This window comes from Neolamprologus brichardi, chromosome 7 (assembly GCF_056152115.1).
Source record: "Neolamprologus brichardi isolate AB-2024 chromosome 7, ASM5615211v1, whole genome shotgun sequence".
NCBI classification, from domain to species: domain Eukaryota; kingdom Metazoa; phylum Chordata; class Actinopteri; order Cichliformes; family Cichlidae; genus Neolamprologus; species Neolamprologus brichardi.
The window spans coordinates 22185489-22202451 of NC_142110.1; the positions used below are offsets into that span (position 1 = coordinate 22185489).

At 39.8% G+C, this 16963-nt stretch overlaps 1 protein-coding gene and 1 pseudogene across 2 annotated transcripts in view; one reads left to right on the forward strand and one right to left on the reverse strand.

Moving 5' to 3' along the window:
• Positions 1-16963, forward strand: part of pik3c2a (phosphatidylinositol-4-phosphate 3-kinase, catalytic subunit type 2 alpha) — a 43467-nt gene that overhangs the window by 12453 nt on the left and 14051 nt on the right. For both annotated transcript variants that reach the window (XM_006782386.3, XM_006782387.2), the window contains exons 3-11: positions 5881-5978; positions 7236-7396; positions 12051-12171; positions 13269-13380; positions 13524-13603; positions 14557-14620; positions 15039-15185; positions 15285-15318; positions 15556-15796. In XM_006782386.3, coding sequence (XP_006782449.2) covers positions 5881-5978; positions 7236-7396; positions 12051-12171; positions 13269-13380; positions 13524-13603; positions 14557-14620; positions 15039-15185; positions 15285-15318; positions 15556-15796 — 1058 coding nt within the window. The remainder of the gene's footprint in view (positions 1-5880; positions 5979-7235; positions 7397-12050; positions 12172-13268; positions 13381-13523; positions 13604-14556; positions 14621-15038; positions 15186-15284; positions 15319-15555; positions 15797-16963) is intronic.
• LOC148102019 (uncharacterized) lies at positions 3759-4718 on the reverse strand (annotated as a pseudogene).

Genomic DNA, 16963 nt, shown 5'->3' on the forward strand with positions numbered 1-16963 from the left:
TAAAATACCAGAATAGGGAGGATGGAGTAGGTTTAACTTTATTAGATTGATCAGTTTTGCTGAACTATGAAATATTTTGGGCGCAGTGTATATTTTACATACAGGTATAATAGAATAGCTTTAGTGTTGTTATTTATTTAAACTTGAGTATAAACTTATACAAAATGCAGCAAGATATTAAAAAAACGTTTTATTGATTAAAAAACACACTATATCGGATTCATATCGGTATCGGCAGATATCCAAATTTATGATATCGGTATCGGACATAAAAAGTGGTATCGTGCCATCTCTACTTTTAAGTACACTTTTCCTGAAGGCATTCATCAACATCACCTAAACTACAAATTGTGACATCGGAAAGGTGTGGATTTTGGAGGTAAAGCTGCTTTTTGACTCTCTGACAAGAACGTAGTTGAAGTGCTACATTTAGGCCATGTGTCTCGCATGCCTTAGATGGCTGCTCATCTTCAGAAATAACTGGTCAGTCACTTTAATGTTGGTAAAAAGTGGATAGATTCAAGCCCTTAGATGCTCTCTTTAAACAATTGCTGAGGAAGATATTACTGAAATGTTATGTATTTCAGTGTTATTTAGTATGCCTGTGTTGTATAACTGTTGTATATAACCCCAGGAAAAACGACAGATAATTTTACATCTATGTCATTTTGATTAAGCAGGAGTCTTCTGTTTTATAATTGATGTGTCTCAGTCTGAAGCGGAATGTGGCCAACTAACTGATGCGTGACATCAAGGACAAACAAGCCTGTCTCTCCGAACTGAATCGAGCCAATAGGGACATTTTTCAGGATGGTTATATCAGAGGTATTTATTTTTCTACCTTTTCCAAACCTCTCAGCAGGTTTGGAAAGTTATGAGAAAAAATAAGTGACAAGTTTCAGTCTTTTTGTCTGTTAGCTGAAAGAAATTCTCACCAAAGTTGGGTTTCAGAAAAAAACATATTCATGTAATTTTTCAGCCTGTGTGCACCAAAATAAAGATCTGTCCTGCAAGTCTGTAAAGTGGTAAGCTTGACAACAGTTAATAGTGCCTTTCTGAGAGTGTTTGAGTGTTACCTGTGACCACATTTGTGACTTCATGATAGTTAGGCTATGTTGGCACCCCTCAAGCACAGGCGGACATCGCAGTAGCTATTGTTTTTAAATGCAGTACTTTTTCTGTTCTTTGGCTTAGTTGGTCAATCCTTAACTATATCTTGTCATGAGTACATGTAAACAAATTGCCAGAAATAAAATAACATTACAAAGATGAGTCTATATAGGATTATTAAAAACACACACACAATAAGAGGGATGAGAGAATGAGAAGGGCGTTGACTGAGAGGGAAAGCCAAAGAAAGCTCCCGAATTACAAATAGCTGATGAAGAGCGTAAAAGTGTAGGTGGGGAAAATGACAACTGAACCAGTAGAAAAGAAAAAAGACTGCTTCTTTCAACTGCAGTGGTTAATGCAGTACTTGTGATTGCATTGTGATGAAAATGGAATGCTTTGTGTGTTGTAGAAAACTCTCTAAACTAGAGACACATTACAATGAAACAAGTATTGGATAACAGAGAATGTTGCTGTTAGAATTTTTCTGTCCATGAGTGTGGTAGGGAATGAGCAGGAAGGTTCTTTCAGACAGAGACACTAAATTGTAGTGCAGCATCTATGGTTATGCCATTCAGGTGGACTTCGAAGAAGTCATTATTCATGGTGTTCATGTACACAGCAGAGTATAATCCCAACATCAGCAGAAGCTGGCTGTAATCTTGCTTGTACTTTGACTTTTCCTCTCTTTGAAAGCAACAATGAAGGTCAGCAGTTTCAAAGGGAGGTGTTCACATAAGCTACTTAAGTGGCTAACACCGCAGATCACAGCATTTTCTGTGGATACCATTGCTCCCCTGTACTATTGATATATATCACTTTTCTAGTCACCAGTTAGCCTAAAATGACTGTCCTGGAATATGTGTGAGGAAGTCAGTTGCCAGAAAAATCCCATATGGGCACTTGAAGAACATACAAATTATGCTCTGAAAAGTCTGACCTGATGAAGGTATTTCAACTTCTCGCTGTGAGACAACGCTGGTGACCAATGTTGTTGAAAATCTCCTTTTGAAGCTGGAGAAAACTCGACTTATCCCAGCTCCTTTTCAGCTGGCAAAAACAAACATGCCTTTCTTTTCTTTTTTCTTTCTTTTTCTTTTTCTTTTTTAAGACATTACCTATATTGTCAGCCATTGTTTATGGTGAAGGGTCATGGGATCCATGACCTTTTAATATTAAAGTTTTTTCATTTTTATCTAGTATCCACTCACCATCAATGCTTACATCATTCAAAACTAGGTTATGCAAATAAAGCTAGTGTGCAAGGTTGAATAATACCATGCTGTACCAGAAGGAAAGGGTGTTTGACTAGTTTGTGTACTGGTGCGTTCATTGGAGAAATTTGGTAACACCAGTATACTTGTGGAAAAGTTGGTCTTTAGTAAGAATCTGAGATGAAAGTAATTGTTCAAGACATGACTGACAGGTTTGATGTGACCAGTCCCACAGCATACTCTGTCCCTTAAGGCCAGCCACCATGACGATCATAATCTGTTGTACTCTGACTGTAAAACCAGAAACACAGTGTCATCACACATCACAGTAAACAGAGGCGGAGCATTAAAGATTAATCAGCTCGTGAAGCATACAAAGCCAATACCATGACTCTGGACACCAGGATCTCTCAGTCTGGGTCTAACAAAATTGATCAACCAAAACAAAGACTGGCCTGTCTCACTGTACAGCCCTGTGTGTGTGTGTGTGTGTGTGTGTGTGTGTGTGTGTGTGTGTGTGTGTGTGTGTGATGTACAATGCCTATCAGCTCACATGACCTCATTGGATTATCTGCTCATGTTTGTTTTTGGTGCAGCAATCCTGCTCCAAACATAAAATCTTAAAATATCCTCTACTGGTCTCATTCTTTGCTGGGTTTCTGAGGTTTACTTTGTTCCTTTCCTCGCATTTTTTTTCCTTTTGCGATTTTGATCCTGTTGTTTGGGTTTATTTTGTTTTTTAGCTTCATTCTCTTTTTTTGTTTGATACCTTTCTCTCTCTCACTCTGTTTGTCCTGTATGTATTTAGTGATTTCTTTTTTTTTCTTTTTTTTGTTTGCTTCGAACCGAGATTCCTTCACGTATGCGGAAAATAAAACCTATGAAAATGTGATCACTCGGTACTTTTCGGGTTACAGAATTGACCCTTTTTTTTTGTCAACCTTGATAATTATGTTTTGTTCAGACATACCATGTTGACAGATTTGCTACTATTCTCCAGTAGAGTAATGTGTAGATGATAATATTTAAGACAAAGTTTGACACCAAAAAAAACTGCAGGGCAGAAACCCACTCTACTTCATCCCTGCAGGGATTTTTGGTCCCAAATTTTGGCCTCGGGTCCTCTACCCGAGACCTGGGAGCTTGATGGTCCTGCACAGTATCTTTACAGAGGTCTCAGAGGTTGTTCCTGGGATCTGTTGGAGGCACTTGCCTACCTTGGGAGTCATTGCACCGAGTGCTCTGATTACCACTGGGAGCACTGTTGCCTTCCCCCCTCCACATCTTCTCGAGCTCTTCTCTAAGCCCTTCATACTTCTCCAACTTCTCGTGTTCCTTCTTCCTGATGTTGGTGTCATTCAGTATCGCTTCGCTCTATCACTACAGCCATAATCCTCTGTTTGTCTACCACCACTTTGTCCGGTTGGGTAACCATCACCAATTTTCCGTCTGTATCTGGAAGTCCCACAAGATCTTAGCTGGGTCATTTTGGACCACCTTAGGGGGCGTAGCCCATTTTGACCTCAGTCCTTTCAGGCCATATTCGACACAGATGTCTCTGTATACTATGCCGGCCACTTGCATTCCATGTATGTCCTGCCAGCTAGCATCTTGCACCTTGCTGTTATGTGCAGGATTCTCTCAGGGGCAACTTTACACAGCCTGCACCTGGGGTCTTGCCGTGTGTGGTAGACCCCAGCCTCTATGGATCTTGTGCCCAGAGCTTGTTCCTGTATTGCCATGATTAGTGCCTCTGTGCTGTCTTTCAGTCCAGCTTTGTCCAGCCACTGGTAGGATTTCTGGATGTCAGCTACCTCCTCTATCTGCCGGTGGTACATACCGTGCAGGGGCCTGTCCTTCCATGATGGTTCCTCCCCTTGCTCCTCTTCTTTCTTGGGTTTCTGCTGCCTGTATTCACTAAGCACATGGTCAGTTGTGACAATCTTCCTGATGTACTATTGGATGTTTGTTGTCTCATCCTAGACAATGATTGTGATACTCAAAAGCCCCGAACTTCTCTCCTTCCACTTAGCGTACAGTCTCAGAGTGCTGGATTTGGGGTGGAAACCCTCTGTGCATGGTCAGGAGCTTCCTTGTCTTGATGTCAGTGGTTTCCATCTCCTCCTTTGGCCAGCCTATTATCCCAGCAGCGTACCTGATCACAGGCAGGGTGTAGGTGTTGATGATCTTGTTCTTACCATTCAGCTGACTCCTCAGGACTTGCCTGACCCACTGCAGGTACTTGGTGGTTGCAGCTTTCCTAGCGGCCTCTTAGTGGTTCTCATTTGCATGTGGGATCCCCAGGTACTTGTAGCTGTCCTCAATGTCTGCAATGTTGCCTTCCGGTAGTGCAATCCAGTCAGTTCTGACTACGTTCCCTCTCTTTGTTACCATATGTTTGTTTGTTTGTTATTATTTTTGTTCATTTATATGTTCATTAATTTTTTAAATTTGCATTGTTTAATTATTCAGTCATTACACAAGTCTTGTGTGATGACTTCCATAAAACCCACAAGACTTGATCCAGAAGCAGCTCAAGAAAATCTGAAAAAAAAATTCCCATAAAAGCACATTACAAGCTGTAAAAAAAAAACAAAAAACTAATTGTCCAGTTTTATTGTCATCAAAACATAGAAGCTCAGCTCCATACTCTCCACCAAGCTCCTCAAAAAACTGGATTCAGAATTCCTCAGAAGTCTCTGAGGGGAGAACCAAACTCTTATTATGGCATTTAAGATATTTCTTTCATCCCTTTTCTTCCTTTTCCTTCCCACAGTCCTCAGACTTCTTTGGGAATGATGTCAGAGTCACAGATTTCCAATGCATGACTGAGCACTTTATTTAGACCGCCTAGAGCCTAGCACCGGAAGGGGCAGGACCCTTTTACTTCTCATTTCCTGTACCACAGGAAGTGCATTCCTCAGCTGCTGGCAGTTGAACCACAGTTAAGAGCACAGTGTAACTGTGAGTTCCCGGCACTGGGCCAGCCTCCAGGAATCTTGGAGTAACTCCCAGTGGGCTGTCTCAGGATTTGGGCTGTGAGTGACAGAGCTGGATCAAGACAAATTTAGAACTCTCACTTCTTAAAATTATTTTGAGATTAAAAAAGAAAAAAATTGTGTGTAAGAAATAACCAATTCAGCTGTTGTCATGTTTATTTTGACTTGAATCAAACTGCTGCTTGACCATAGATTAAGAGGCAGCAGCATAAAATAGCTGGGAAACTATAGGTGTCAAGCTTTTGCCATTGCTGACATGTTCATTCCCTGTAGGATTCATAGCTCTGAGCTGTCTTTAATCAAACTGCCCTTTCAATAGTCCACCACCAACAATTAATACAAATCACGGTGAAGACCTTTAGCATTTCTAAACCTTAGCAACTTTACACTGATATATGGAGATTTTAATTGAACGTACTAAAAGCGAATGCCACTGAAGCCATACCCCCGCTGCTTTCTTTGTGCCCTGCTTGTCTTTTGAAATATGTAGGTAGGTTACTCATGTTTTATTCTAGTTCTCTGACTCTGTATCTACATGTTTGACTGTGCTCCTGTAGGAGAAGGGAAAAGGAAACGCTCTGGTAAAGAATGACGCCCTGGAAGAACAGGATGCACAGAACCTGGAGATCGTTGCCTTCTGTGAAGACATAGCATCGTAAGAACCCTCTGCTTGCCATTGCCTTTCTTATATGCTTCAATATAAACATGAAACAAATTATTAAACCGCTCACTAAGTCACGTTTCACATACCACAGGATCTTCACAAGTTGGAGCCATTAGTTCTACTGATAAGTTAAAACGGTGTAAATGATGGATGTAGGGAAATGTATGGATGTAGGGAGATGTTACTCGTTTGCAGTCTCAGTTCTTCGCCATATTGGTTTTCAGAGCAAAAGAATCAACCATCTTTAGATGAAAGAGTGGAGTCACAAGTCAATAGTTAAGTTTAAGGGGAGTCCTTGTAGGCTACTGCTACCTTTGTCGAGACACCTGTCTATTGAAGGATCCATTCACCCTCCTCAGAGTTTTTATAAAGGCAACGATCCACAGTGGCCAAAGGCTTCTTTTTTTTGGTTCCAGGCTATAAATAAACATTTTTAGTTAGGCATGTGGGATTCTGTCAATTTTAAGACAGTCTTAAGTGACATTTACACTAACTGCAGTTTTTTGCACTTGGATGTTGGTTTCATTTTTTTTGATCCAAAGGCTGCCCCTTTAGTGTGGCCTGTAGGCAGTGAAGCACACAGCCACAGAAATTACTTTTAGTTGGTTGTGACTGCCTAAAAAGATGCTTTTACCAAATATAGAATTCCATGCATGCATTTGCTTAATTGCATGGTTTCAGTTCTCTTCATTGCTTGAGGCTGTACAGAATTTCTCACTCCGGTAGATATTTTGGGTGGAGTAAAGATGACGCTCTGCTTGGAGAATCCACTTTCATTGTGTTAATAAAGTCAACACCCACTGTCGTTTGCCCAACGACTTCCCTGCATGCTTGTGGGTCAACAAATGGTTTGCATGGATTCTGTTGAGAGAACATGGTGGGGGGGGGTATTTTCATAACATTGTCGGTCGACATCAGACACTTACAGATGACTAATTTGAGGCCTTATGGAAGCTTCTTTGGACTGGAGAGTAATTGGTTTTCAGTGGTTTTATAGGATCTTTTCCATGTGTGTAATCATAATGTGCTATTCAGATTTGCTCTCCTTTCTCCCCTCCATCCATTTTTCCTGTTACACTGCCCATCCTGCATTTAGTATTCTCATCCAAGCCAGCTGATTCATATGCTTGGCTTCCCCTAATGTATTTTCACTGGCCAAGTAGACCAAAATATGAAGAGCAGAAAGTGCTGTATGTTTGTATTCTGATTTTTTTTTCTTTATTAACATTTTTGTTCTCCCCCTACCAGCCTACGTTCCAAATTCCCTCATGATGACATTGCAACCAACCCCGGCTTCGTCCTTAGCCCTGTCATTGCCCAGAGAAATGGTGGTGGTGATAATAGCTGTTCTGTCAAGGTTTCTATCGAAATCTCTGATTCTCAGCAGCCTGTAACCTTCACCTGTGACGGTAAGCATCTGAACAAAGTCAGAAATTGTCTGTTGCATGGGCCGTGTTTCAATCAGTTCTTTACAGGATGAAAGGACAGAATATGTGCTTGATATGTCACGTGATACAAATGCTACTATGAAGAAACCAAAGAGGTGTCAAGTTTGTTTTAGCTTATTTGCTGGATGCACCCCTATTTGATCTCAAACTGTTCTAAAATTGTTGCGTAATAACCTGTTAAGAAGCCCAAAGAGTTTGCTGTTGGTGCAAAAGAACAAAAACAAAAAACTACTGTCATAAATCCAATTTATACACTCGCACATCTCTTTACTGCAGGGGGTCCATAGGCAATGTCTTTGTTAGTCAGAAAGCTGAAAAACTGATGATGATTCAAACCTGTGGTTCAGACTCTTCAGACAATCGCTTGATCCATTCATAGCGTACGGATGGGACACCACGTAAATCGGCTAAAAAGGAAACTTGTGCCTCTTTGCCTTTAAGAGCAAGCAGCTCCGATTTCAGATAAGAGAGCTCTGAAGGAGGAAACAACATTCACAGTTGCCAAACTCTTCGCACACACATTTTTCTTTTCATTTTTTTTCTGTCGTGGGAATTATATTATGTTCCTTTTCCACACAGATAAAGGTTTGTCCCCTCACCATTCAGTAGCCATGTTGGGCAAAAGGAAGTGGAGTTAGTTTTTGTTGTGTTTTTTTTCCCTCCTCAAGGTCCTATTAAGGATTTTGGTTTAGTTCCCTGTTTATTTGGGGAGCTGTAATTGGCTAACCCCTCCTTATTCACATACAAATCTACAACCGCTCTGACTGACATGTCTTTAAGGATCTGAAGCCAAACACACTGGAGGCTGTCAGGCAGTCCACTGCGCTCTTTTGTTGGACATGTTATTCCAACTGCGTGACCAAGTTCACCACTGTCTGGGTCCTTGAGGATCAGTGTGTCTGTGTGTTAGTGTATATCTAGGTTATTTTGCATCTTACTGTCTGTGTCCATACCCGAAAAAAACCATGATGCTTGTTTCTTTTTAACACCAAACGTATTTTCTTAGACATAGACAAGTTCTCTGGCCTTAGTGTGTACATATATATTACTTATGACCTAGAACTTATGACATAAGCACCACGCTAAAAAGCCCAGTTCAAAATCAAAAAACCTATGAGAAATGTATTTAATACTTTTTTGCTTTTTGTACGTTCCTGGTTCTTATCATAGTTTACATTGTCTTCCCAGTCACTTTCTAAATAGGGTTCTTTTGTCCACGAGTGATGTCTTTTTCATTAGTTCAACTCAAAGCTAAGCCTGGACCTTTCTCAGTGTTGCTTTTCATTCACCCACTTTTTGGTCTTGTCCTTTTTTCAGAAACTACAAATTAAAAATGCCACATTAGAAATTTTTCCCATCTACTCTGCGCCTTCTTGTCTCCATCTTTTTCAGTTTTTTCTTTTCTTCGCACGTTCTATTTGATCTTCATCTTCTCTTATTTATCACCCAGTAGCTCATCTTCTTTTATCTGCTGTGGAAGCCTCAAAATTTTGTGACTTTGTTAGTGGTGCATCCACTTGCAGCTGATTTTCTTATTATAGAATAGAATAGAATAGAATAATCCTTTAATTGTCCCACAAGGGGGAAATTTGGTTGTAACAGCAGCCAAAAAGACAAATATACAAACAAACAGTACTCAGGACACGGAACAGAAACATACACAATTTTTCTTACATATTTATTTCATTATAAATGAAAGTGTATTGTATTACAGTTCACCAGTTTCCAATGCCAACTTTTTTTCAATAAATATTTTCTGCATATCCACCAAAAGCAGCCAGCTTGTTAAAGCCTGAACATGATTAAATATTTTGCATATTGAAATTTGTTCAGGTATTTCTTTTAGATTACAAAGTTGCTGAACATCTTGCAAATGTGATGACTGCATAATTTTTGCCAGCGGTTGTAGGAGATCAGTATCCAGAACCAGTGTCAACCGAAACAAGGCATTCAGTAAAAACAAATAAATAAACTCATATATAAAAGAATGGAGAAGTAAAAAAAAAAAAAAAAAGTGTATTGTATTAAAAACAATGTTTGTGCCCTTCTGAAATCTTTGACTGTGCTCATATTGTAGAGAACAGACCGACAGAGAAATAACTGATTGTTGTAAAGTTTGGCTGTGAACCGCTGCTGCCTTCTCAGGGATTCCTTACATACTGTGGCTGAAGAGGGAAGATAGAAGAGAGTGAGAAGGGGAGGAAGCAATACATTTAAGAATTACAAAAGAGGACGGAGCTAAAAATGTGACAAGCTAAAGGGAGTAAAGAGATGATTTATAAAGGAGAGAAACCAAAGAATGATATTTATGAAGAAACTCTGTGCCAAAGGTACAGACTTCGCGTAAGAGAATGAGAATTGCTTGAAGTGAGAAGTAAATGTGCAGAGAATGACAGAAGTGAAATTCTAAGAGACCCGGGTTGGCGTCTGCTGCTGGGAGGGTGTTGGAGAGGCGACAACACCATGTTTCTTAAATCTTTCACCTACAAAAAAAAACCTCTGTCAGAAAGAACTTTTGATGGGTAACGTCTAACTAAACTAAAATGCAGTAATCAAACTGGCTGTGGCTGGAATGGCAATTGGCACCTAGAAGTCTAAGCCCATAGTACTCAACCGGAAAAGGGTGGAGTACCCACTTGGAGTTGGGAATAAGTTGCCAAGTGTAGTTTAAGTATCTCAGGGTCTTGTTCAAGAGGAAGGGAAGAAGGAGCAAGAGATTTACAGATCGATTGCTGCATCTGCAGTAATGAGTGCGATGTACCGGTCTGCTGTGGTGAATTGATGCTATAGATGTACTCTTCAATTTGCATTCCCACCCTCACTTTTGGCCACGGCCCGTGGATAGTGACCGAAAGAATAAGAGCGTGGATACAAGCAACGGAAACTGGTTTCCTCTGAAAGCTGTCAGGGCTCTCCAGTTGAGGTTGTTTGGCCCTCTGCCTAGGATGCCTCCTGGGTCAGGTGTTAGGCATGTCCCACTGAAATGAGGCCCTGGGTTAGACCCAGGATACACTGGTGACATTACATTTCTCAGCTGGCTTGAGAATGCCATGGTGTTCGCCCCATAATAGCTACAGGAGGTGGGTATGGAGATGGGCAGTCTGGAGGTCTTCTTAGGCTGCTGCTCCAATAGGACGGATGGATGGCCTGAAATTCTTAGTATCATAGATTCACTAATACAGTATGCTTTAATTATCAACCTTAAACTCTTCCACTTTCTGTTATGTTTTAGCATGGTACTTTTTTTTCTTGCTTCTTCTTTTTTCCCCCTCCTTGATTCTCTCTGACAATTAGACTTGTTACAAAAATATAAATCTCTATTTCCTCTCTTCACATCTTTCCGATCTTTGCCTTGTAGATTTAACAAGTGTAGAGTGACGTCTGAGCCTCTTACTTGGATTCTACATAAAAGGGATTTGACATGCACTGTAACAAAAAGTAACTTTTGTTGGTCTCACTTTGTTTTCAGTTCTGTGTGCGTGCGTGCACATGCACTAAATCAACCATTAATATTTTTGTTCGAGTGTGACTCCATCAACACCATTCCCCAGTCATGTGTGAAATGGTTAACAGTATGTGATTTCGGAATGTTCTCCTCTTGTAACTGGTGCCCTCAAATATGCCCGCTGGGAATTCCATTACCAGTTCAGAATACTTCCAAAATGAGGCATAGTCTGTGTAATTGCATTGTTATAAAATGCTCTTGTAGCACATATATGACCACCATTGCCACACAGGCATTGCAGTGCTTGCTTAAGCAGCAAGAAAAGCCTCACCATTCCTCCAAAGGGTGGAGGGTGGTGTGTTATTGCTTTAGGCAGGGGTGGTCCAGCTCTGTGTGTGTCAATATGAACTTCTTTTAAGTAACCTGAGCATGTGTGCTTAATCCAACATCTAGATGTTTCTGTGTGTGAAGAGTCTGTGTCTGTCTTTTTATCTGTCAGCCTGTGTTTATGTATATTCAGTGTGCTTAAAAACTCAGTTGAAGTAGGTAAACAGCAGAATAATCTGCTGTGTGTCAAGTTACGCTCTCCACCTAAGCTTCGCTTGGCCTGATACATCAGGTATCGTAGGACACGCAAACGCCTAGAATCCCCCTTACTTAATATCATTTCACAGCGTTCCGCGGTAATGCCTTTGATTCCAGAACTGGTTTGATTTGAAATATGAAACATGAGCTGTTCAGAACCTGAGAGGATGTGTTTTGTGGTTAGAAAGGAATTTTGATCACTATAAGATTTAGAGTTCAGTTCCCACACCTGCAAAAGCAGCTTTTTAACAGCCTCAGAAACTTACTGTGGTCAAGTCTCACAAAAAATGCAACATTGGAACTGGCCTTTTAATCTTTCTAATTCAAATTATAGTCTTTTTTTTGTTTGTCAGGTATTTAGTATGCTGTGGTAAATTGTTTTGAGGATGCTCCAAATTTATTTTTTAATGCTAACCCAGTAGGTCGTGTGCTCAGCTTTGTTCCATAATTACCTTTTTCTCTCCATCTGTTGATCTTTCCATCTTTTGCCTCTGCTCCACGTTTACCTCTCTTTCATGATTATCTTCTTCTCTTTTCTTCATTATTGTCTCTGGATAATTCTCATACCTTTTTTTTCTCCTTAAGTGAGTTCTCCAGTGGAGCTGTTGATCAGTCAGACTCTGTGCTGGGTCCATGATGACTTGGACAAGGTAGATTTCTCCAGCTACTTGCTCAAAGTCTGTGGCCGGGAGGAGGTGCTACAAAAGTGAGTATTTCTAATACACTGGCATGTGAGAAGCCACTTCTCCCAGGAGTTTCTAATAAGTTTATTTTCTCATCCATTTTTTTACTCTCTTTCTCAGTTTCTCTCTTTCATCTCTTTGTCTGTGAGTCTCCTATCTTGGCTACGTGTTTAATCTGTCATCATCAATTGCTGGCTAAATTAATGCTGTGTTTGTTGCACGGCTGTTTGCTGGAATAAAGCTTAATAATCTTGCACTGGCTACATTTACTGTAAAATCATTATGTATGTAACCATCACTTTATACTTTTAAACATATGTTGTTTATGTGCTTGTATTTTTATTATGGATTACATCTTTGGATTATTGGAATTTATAGTAAGCTAGCAAGGAATTTTTTTTACTGTATTAGAAAAAATATGAGTCTGGTATCAACATGTGTTTTAAGACCTTTAAGGAGAACGGTAACTTATTTTGACCAGCACCATATCCCACTTGATAATATGATCCTACAGACTTTACCAAAAATACAGTTTTCAGAGTTTTCATCAAAAATGGATAAAAATATGTGAGGTACCAGTGCTTGATTTTGTCACACAGACACAGTTTTGTTATTGAAACAGAGATTTGGATTCTTAAACATAAAATGAATCTTTTTTTTCCCCTTTAGAATCTGACACTGCGAGTATAAAAATACTGATTTATTTTTTTTCTTTTTAATAGAGCTTACAAATGTTTTTTAGCCCTGAACATTAACTATGTCTATCTTGTGTAGTTAGGAAGTTATCATGGTTAAAAAATGCTGGAAAAAATAAGTGCAAAATTTCATCCCACCTCTGGGATGAAATTTTTCTTCGAGGGTCTGTAACTCTGTCACTGGCATTGATTGATTTTGTTTCCATTGAATGGCCCATTTGCTAAAAATAGGCACAAATATAAGCAAATATTATTTTGTCTTTTAGAGAAATGTATACACCATCAGTGGGTTAACCCCTTTCTGTTAAAACCTTCCTTTAAAATGTTTTCAACAACTGCTCTATAATATTAACATATAATTGTTTGTTTGTTTTTTCTTTTCTTTTTTGATTTAAACCCTTTTTATCTGTCGCTACGTGCCACAGTAAACACAGCCTGGGCAGCCATGAGTACGTTCAGAACTGCAGGAAGTGGGAGAATGAGATCACATTACAACTGCTCTCTCGCTCAACTATGAGAAGGGACTTGGCACGCACTGTGAGTTACTCTGTCATCCTATCATACGGGCTCCTTACCCACTCCTGAAAACCAACAACATGCAGTCTTCATATGGTAAAATTGTGTTTTGACTGATATACTTTTGGTTGATAGACTGTTGCTGTTTTCCTTCTTTTACTTAGGCAGAAGATGACAAGTCTACCATAGACTTAGAGAAGCACCTGGGCCTGGTGGAGAGGCCTTTTAAGGAGAATGTCACAAGGTCTGAGCATCCTACATTAGTTAGAAATGCCACAAACAGCTTCAGAACAAGCAGACTTAATATTCCATTTTCAGTTGCACGATTAGTCCTGTATTTTCACTCCTACTGTTATTTTACTTATTTTAAATCATCTCTTGGCTCTTTCCAGACCTGGTTTTCAGTCACAATAAATCAAAAGTTAGATGTGATTAAAAAAATAATTGAAGCCAGCCTTAAAAAAAAACCTCAGAACAAACATAAACTCTACCTGATATTAATTTGGCTTTCTTTCAAAGTCTACTCCTCTGGCTCCTCTGGATGGCTTCCGCTGCTGCTATTTTTAGACTGCTCCCTGGGAGTTTCTTTCTCACCCCTTTTTTTTTTACTGTGCACTCTGCCACGCCTCCGTGGTTCTCAAATGTATGCCGAGAGCAAATATACATTCATCAAATGGTGTTGAAAATTGAGTCCCCAGCTCTGAATGGAGCACTTTTCAGCAGCTTTCATTCAAAGAGAAGAAGGCAGCACTGTGACAATATCGCCTATGTAATTTCCTGAGGTGTCTAAGGGAGAAGAACTATAGCACTTGTCAAACATGACTCATTGAAAACAAATATGATTTTTGTTTTTTTTCTTCTTGTTTTTTTGCCACATAAGCACAGTTGTCCTGTCTTGCTCACCAGACTTGTATCCCTATTACTTCATCACATTCCCCAAAATGGAAATTAAGTTGAAAGGTAATGGTTTTAAAACGATGGAGGGACGCACAAGCAGAATGTTCACAGAGCGATCTAGAAATGGCAGCTGCACTAAAAGCAAAAGTCAGCAAGAAGATTGTCTTGATGGAGGGATTCGCCAAATTTAAATCACATGAGGTTCATCTGTTTTTGGAGGGGGATTTTTTTGTGTCTTTTTCAATGTCTCTGATTCAAGAACTGTTTGATCACACCTAATATCTGTGTCTCTTCATGAAGACAAGGCCTGGCTGATTATTTGGAAGGCTATCACAATCAAGTCAACATCTGCCTACAGAATGAGGTACGTGCGATTAGAGAAAATATTGTTAAATGATTAGGATGGTAGTTTGTTTAAAAAAAAAAATTCAAAGTTTAGTCTAATAAAAACTAATAGTGTCGTAAAATACCCCAAACATTGTTTTCAAATTCCCTGCCCGTTTTTGTGTCTGTTGAAATGCATGTTAGTAAACGAGGTCATTCTTGGAAGGCAGTTTTCTAGAAAAATGTTTTTCAGCCATTGCTTGTTGTTGTGAGTTAATTGAATGCAGCCTGAATGGGGGAGTGAGACAATACAACCCTAAAACTGGCATGTTGCTGATGAGTGCTTCAAGATGTGTTTGAGCTACCTTCTCTAGAACGAAATAATGTTTACTAAATGATGCAATTTTTAGCATGCAGAAGTTTGTTGCTGTACTAACCTGCTCTGTGTCTCTGTTTAGAGTACCCAGTATAAGACAGTGGATCGGCTGGTGCAGACTGTAAAGAACATGTGCTGTGCTTTAGATGAGGTGGAGACCCAAGCCATCACAGAGGCAGTCAAAAGACTAAGACACTCTGTCAATTTGCCCAGGACACGCTCACCCATGGTTCGTTCTTCATATATACTTCACACACACATGCTAGCTCATTCATACCATTGCTTAGTTTCATTTGCCTTTCTAAGACCAACATGCTTTCCTTTCTAGATGGGATTGACATCATCTGGCCAGTCATCAAATGGTAAGTTCTATAAATAATATACAGTGAGACTCAAACAGCTCAGCTCAAAGTTCTTTGTCACCCCTTACGATGAAACAGCTTTTGTTGAAAAGTGTTACAATTTTGGCAAATTATTTGCAGTCTAAGGAAAATGAAGTTAAAATCATGTACTGTGTTTGCTCTCCCATCTATAATACACTGTGACAGTGAGCTGTAGATGCATTGTTAATAACATATTGACCTAACATGGATCCACAGGTCTCACCAGTCCTGTGGAGGAAAGCATAGCATTGCTAACACAGGCCATCTATGACCTGGCCAAGCTCTACCTGCGCTCCTTCTCCTCTCCATCCTCCTCCTTCCACTCCCCTCCATTGCCCCAGGTTACCGATGGAGACGCTGTGGAAGCGAGGAGAAGCAAAGAAGCTTCTGGCACCACAGACCACCTTCAGTTCACACTGTTCGCCTTGCACGGCATACCAGCCAACTGGGTCAGCAGGTAAGCAGTCAGTGGATGAATGCAGATCTGAATATAAACATACTGGGTGGGGTGATTCTATTTATACAGGACACCTATTAAATCTACATGTTTTGGGTGTTTGTAACAAACTAACTCCTGCTCGTTGATACAGTAGGTCACACTTTACAAAGTACAAATCTCTCATTTTCATCTGCATTTTCTTTGTTATAATCCAGTTGCTGGTCATTTGTGCATACAGCTGAAAACCACATGAAACCTGAAGTTGAAAGTTTGTTGCAACAAAACATTTTCTGCCAAACCTTATCAAGGCTGCTGTTTTGAACAACTTTATTCTTTCCTGTAGGATAATTAAAACTTTTAGGTAAGAACAAATGGATGAACAATCACCCACTTGCTTGGTATTATTAGTACCACCCACACTTCACCCAGTTTTACTTATGCAAGATAAGATCAAAGAAAGACAGAAGGTGGTGGAAAGCAGTTTGAAGTTATAATTGCTTCATTTTGCAGGTGCATGCAATGCTTAAAAGAACAAAGAAGCGATAAATTCTCTTTTAGCAAATAGCAATATAAGATTTAACAAATGTGGTGTTATAGAGTAACAATTTGTTTAGCAGCTAGGAATGAGGAGCATATTTCATTGGTGCCAGAATAAACAGTAGTCACTTAAACTGTACTGTCACAGAATGTCTTGTTTTCTTCTACTAAACAAATGACACTGGTGTTGCTCCCCGTGTCTTATTTTTCCATGCCAGTGTCCAGTTTCAGTGCGTCTGGAACACAGTTGAACCAAATTTTCTGTTCCCAGCTCTGTCACGCATTGGTGAACAGCATCAGGGCGTTTCTGACAAGCCCCCTCCACGTTAGGATCTCTAAACATCTGAAAATAATTTGTATGCTCTTATCAAAGAAAAAAGGAGCTGTAACCCTGACTGTAAGATGGGAAGAGTTTTTAATCTCTCATTTTGGATTGTTGCAGTGTGCCTTCAATAGTAATTTTCTGGTCATCCATTTAGGCCTTTTATAAAGAGAGGAACTGCCTAATAACAGGCCTGTTTACTCTGGTTTGGCCTCTTCCAGCAGCTGTTTAAAGCCAGCACCAAACATTGCTGCAGTGACAGTTATTCCGAGGATCCCTCCAAAAATATTTATAGCAGAGGGACACAGTGATTCCAATATTTCTGG